This window comes from Solanum stenotomum, chromosome 11 (assembly GCF_019186545.1).
Source record: "Solanum stenotomum isolate F172 chromosome 11, ASM1918654v1, whole genome shotgun sequence".
In the NCBI taxonomy this organism is placed as follows: Eukaryota; Viridiplantae; Streptophyta; class Magnoliopsida; order Solanales; family Solanaceae; genus Solanum; species Solanum stenotomum.
In genome coordinates this window covers 42,924,709-42,929,893 of record NC_064292.1, presented here as the reverse complement: position 1 = coordinate 42,929,893, position 5,185 = coordinate 42,924,709, and the positions used below count along the sequence as shown (strand labels likewise).

The window sequence follows — 5,185 nt, the reverse complement described above, 5'->3', positions numbered from 1 at the left end:
GAAATGGCAAATCTTGCTCACTGAATTTGACATTATATATGTCACATGAACTGCAATGAAAGCTTAAGCTCTGGCAAACCAATTGGCAGAGAATCCAGTTGATGGCGACTATGAACCATTGCATACATATTTTCTAGATGAAGAGATTAACTCAGTTGAAGAAGTAGATCCAGATGAAAATAAAGCCTGACAATTATTCTTTGATGGAGCAGTCAACAGAAAAGGCACATGGATTGGGGCAATTCTCATATCGCCCACAGGGCAGGATTACCATGCAACAGCTCGACTTCGTTTCTTCTGTACAAATAACACAACATAGTATGAAGCTTGCATAATGGGTCTAAATATGGCAATAAACTTAGGTGTGCAAGAATTGATTGTGTTGGGAGATTCTGATTTGCTTATTCGGCAATCTCAAGGCAAATGAAAAACTCGAGACCTTAAGCTTCTTCTATACAAACAATGCATGGAAGATCTTAGCAAAAGGTTTAGGTCCATCGAGTTTAGATACATCCCCAGATTTCATAATGAATTGGCAGACGCCTTGGCTACTTTGACCTCAATGCTTCTATATCCGAGAAACACTTGCATTACTTCCTTGGAGATTCAACTTCGGGACCAACATGGCTATTGTAACAATGTAGAAGCAGAATCAGATGGTGAGCCGTGGTACCTAGACATCAAGAATCTCTTGCAAACAGGGAAATGTCCCGAACATGCCAATGGAAGCCAAAAAAGGACTATTAGACGTCTGGCTAGTGGTTTCTTTTTTAGCGGGACAGTTTTATATAAACGCACCCCGGATCTGAACTTGTTGAGCTGTGTGGATGTTGAAGAAGCCGAGAAGATCATGAATGAAGTACATGCTGTGGTATGTGGACCACACATAAATGGATATTTCCTTGCGAAAAAGATACTCCGAGCAGGATATTACTGACTTACCATGAAACGGGATTGCTTTTGCTTTGTGAAAAAATGTCATAAGTGTCAAATTCATGGTGATCTCATCCATTCACCCCCTTCAAAGTTGCACCCCATGGCCGCTCCTTGGCTTTTTGTTGCCTGAGAACGGATGTCATCGGACCAATTGAGCCAAAAGCTTCTAATGGACATCGATTCATTTTGGTCGCAAATGATTACTTTACTAAATGGGTAGAGGCAATCACTTTCAAGGCAGTCATTAAGAAGGTGGTCGTGGATTTTGTCCATTCAAACATCATTTGTTGTTTTGGTGTCCCAAGAACTATCATCACAGATAATGCTGCAAACCTTAATAGCAATTTGATGAAAGAGAAATGTGAGCAGTTCAAAATTGTGCATCACAATTCTACTCCATACAGACAAAAGGCCAACGGAGTTGTGGAGGCAGCCAACAAGAATATAAAAAAGATTCTCAGGAAAATGGTTCAAGGCACTAGACAATGGCATGAGAAGCTGCGTTTTGCCTTTTTAAGATATCGCACAACAGTGCGCACCTCGATTGGTGCAACTCCTTATTTGCTGGTGTATGGGACTGAGGCTGTGATACCTTTGGAAGTCGAAAATCCATCTCTTCGAATTATTGTCGAGGCTGAAATTGAAGATACTAAATGGGTCAAAACTCGACTAGAGCAACTCACATTAATAGATGAGAAGGGATTGACAGCCGTCTGTTTTGGTCAGCTTTATCAGCAAAGGACGGCTCGTGCATGCAATAAGAAGGTGCACCCAAGACAATTTGAAGTAGGTCAACTGGTCTTAAAACGCATTCTCCCGCACCAAGAAGATGCCAAGGGAAAGTTTGCCCCAAATTGGCAAGGTCCATATCTTATCAAGGAAGTGTTGTCCAAAGGAGCCTTGTATCTTACTGATGTGGAGGGAAAAATCGCAGGCATAATTGTTAATGCGAACACAGTCAAAAGATACTACATCTAATGCGTTCTAAGATACTGTGACAAGTCTGTGGTTGACGGAACAAAGGAATCTTTGATTCCGTTTTTGATTTTATTCTAGCAACCAACATTTTGATCAACTTTGAGAATGATAGATTCAATGTGTCTTCCACGGACAATTGATCATCAAAGACAACTTTGTTGAGTCAAAAAAAAGAAAAAAAAAGAAAAAAAAAAGAGTCTCATCGGTGAAAACCTTTATAGGCACCATAAGACGACAAGAAAGAAATCTTATCGGTGAAAACCTTGCGGGGCACCTTAGGATAAAAGAAGAGAACATCATGAAAATAACTAATTGGGCGAAATCTGCGAAGATCACCATTTCTCGATACTTCTGCATGAAGAATACATAGATCAGTCATAAATTGATAATGGTTCAGATTTTGAGAATTAGATAACTTAAACGGATCTGGGGTTAAGTCCAAAATGCATGTCACGGTACACTCAAAGTCGACATATGCCTCCATATAAGTTCTATTTCTCATTTTTCTTCAAAAGGGAATGCCCTTGCTTAAGTTTATAGTCTTTCTTGATCCATTTTTTTTTCATACTCTTAAGTCTGATATTTCTCTAGTCTTTCGGCATAATCTCTTGACAAAATAAGGTAAAAGATTGCAAAACTTACTGCGGGTTACCAAAACTAAAGCTGAGTATCCGAGTTGACATGCCTCGAGCAAGGACTAAAAATGCCTCAAATCTTCACTGAAAACTCGTGAAGAAACACGATATAGTCTCTTAAGTCATGAAAAATATTCAACAGGAAAATTCATCCTTTAGGACATCAGTCGCACTATGATATTTGGTAGTACCAAAAAGATCAGCGCCCCTGAAACATCAAAGAAGAAGCTTCAAAGGTTGTTCAACCGAGAATTTTGAGTAGAGTTAGAGAAATTGGTCATGAGTATGGTCAAGTCATCGGAGCATCAAGGCCACAAACCAACCGCTGCTTTAAACTAACAATTTTCTCTTTTTTTTGCTCAACACAGGAACAAAAGAAAATGAGGGATTACAAGTAAAAAATGAAACATCACAAAAAGGAAGTTCTCCAAAGTCTTCACATGTTTGTTGTTTCATCTCATGCTATTCGCATTCTTACCACTCAATTCGAAAGCTTCGGGCAATACGCACCATTCATTATTCATGTGCAATACACACCAGTCTGAATTTAGTGTAATACACACCAATCTAAATTCCGTGCAAATACGCACTCGTCCTTTATTCACGTGTGAAACGTACCAGTCTTTATTTCATGAGCAAGACATACCAATCCAAATCACATGCAATACACATAGATATTGCATTCATGTGCAAAACACACTAGTCTTCTTCTATGTGCAATACACACCAGTCCTTATTCACATGTAATACGCATCAATTTTCTATTCATAGGCAATACGCACCATATGCATATCCTGGGCAATACGCACCAGCATTCATGGGTTATACACACCATATTTATATTTTTGGGATATACCCAATCTTAGGACAATGCACAAAGACAATACGTCTTATTTGAAACTCTCAGGGCAACACACCTCGCTTTTCCTTTTCTTTCTAAGGTTATACGTTCTAGTTTAAGATTCTCATTTTTTTTCTTCCTTAACAAAAACACATCCTTTTTGGGTTCTCCATTTTGTGATCTTGAGTTTTGAGTTTCAACCGCCAACTCAAGTTAAAATATGTACCTGAGAATGATCCCCAAGCCACCAAGAGAGCATGAAGATCAATATCAAAGATAACGCACAGAGCAAGTCAAAGATCAAGACGAGACCCTAAGAAAAAACATCAAGTAGGGATCTTGTAACTCTTATAATGTAGAAAGGCATAGTTCTCTAGCTCTCTTCTTTGTAATTATAGACAGTAGATGATGACAAGCAATGCGAAGCAATCTTTTGACCGCAATTTCTGATAGTTTTAGCTATCAAAGTTTTTCGAACTACACTGACCTGATTTCCTTTTAATCAAGGATATGTAGGCAACCTCTAAATCAAGGTTCGGTCATCTATTTCAAAATGGTTTCAACAGAGTTTGCACAGTCAAAAATTAGCCACTTTGTTCACTTTCTTCGCTTGAAAACTCTTCATGTTTCCAAGCAAAGAGGGGCTTGCTGTGAACACCTAATTTTTGACGTGCTTATTTTACTCCTACAATATATATATATATATATATTTTTTTTTTTTATTTTTTATTTTTTTTTTATATATTTTTTTATATTTTTATTTTGTATTTTGGGTAGTTTGTTTTTGTTTAATTGACCCAAATGACTCAATTTTTTATTGAATTGGGTTGATTTAGACCAAATTCTGATGGCCCAATCAATTTTGACCCGGTCCAATAGAAATGGGCAAGATTAAATCTCAACCATCTATGATTTTTTGATCCAAGGGTTCTTATGGGACCTTACCAAAAATACAAAACTCCAAAATCAAATTTTTATTGCCATTTTTTATTTTTTCTTACCCCCTTTGCTTCCACCTACCGCCGGCCGGTCATCGCTGCCACTGCCGCCGCCGGCCACCACCCCTTGGCCGGAAAAATCTTTAAGTTTTTACCACTTCTTCTTTTCATCCTCCTCTACACAAATCCGCAAACCATTCATTCATATTCATAGCCAAACTCCGTAGATCAAAGAAAAACCAAACATAAATCTTCACATTTTTCTTTAGATTTATGAAGTTTGGGTCATCCCCGTCCTATATCCTTTACATAAAAGTGTAGAGCTCTTCAAGAGCTATCCTTTGATGTAAAGTTTATGTCCAAAATCCAGCAGAATTTTTCGGCGACCTCCAATCGTCCAAAAATTTATGTCAACCATTTCCCCCTCTCATCCTCTATCCAAATCCGTCATTATCACATTTTTTAAACCATATAAGTTGTTTTGATGCCGGATTTGTATTGTTTTGTTAGTGTTCTTCAAGTACATGTTTAAGTTGTTGCTTGAGTTTTATTTTTTTTATTTCGTTTTTATTTCTTATTTTTATTTTTCTGCCCTATTTGTTGTGTTTGATCTTCAAAATAGTTTAGATGTTTAGATTTTGTGTTAGTGGACTGATTTTCTTTTGATTTTTGAGTCTTGATCAATTTTAGGCCTATTTTAAAATATTTAGATGACCCATTTAACTATTATTCAATTAATGAGTAAAAGAAATGGGTCATCCAAAATGACATTTTGGGCCTATTCTAAATTTTTAGATGACCCATTTAGCTATTAATCAATTAATGAATAAAAGAAATGGGTCATCTAAAAGGGCAAT

General features: G+C 37.2%; 1 protein-coding gene and 1 pseudogene across 1 annotated transcript; both read left to right on the top strand.

The window, feature by feature from the left end:
• The first annotated feature begins 334 nt into the window (after window positions 1–334).
• On the top strand, window positions 335–937 carry LOC125845934 (uncharacterized; annotated as a pseudogene).
• A 347-nt stretch (window positions 938–1,284) lies between these two features.
• Window positions 1,285–1,914, top strand: LOC125845933 (uncharacterized). Its single transcript, XM_049525418.1, has one exon. The coding sequence runs from the start codon at window positions 1,285–1,287 to the stop codon at window positions 1,912–1,914; it is 630 nt and encodes a 209-aa protein (XP_049381375.1).
• The last annotated feature ends 3,271 nt before the right edge of the window (window positions 1,915–5,185 follow it).

Coding starts and splice junctions, on each gene's coding strand:
- LOC125845933 (XM_049525418.1), top strand. CDS start 1,285: ATGAAAGAGAAATGTGAGCAGTTCAAAATTGTGCATCACAATTCTACT.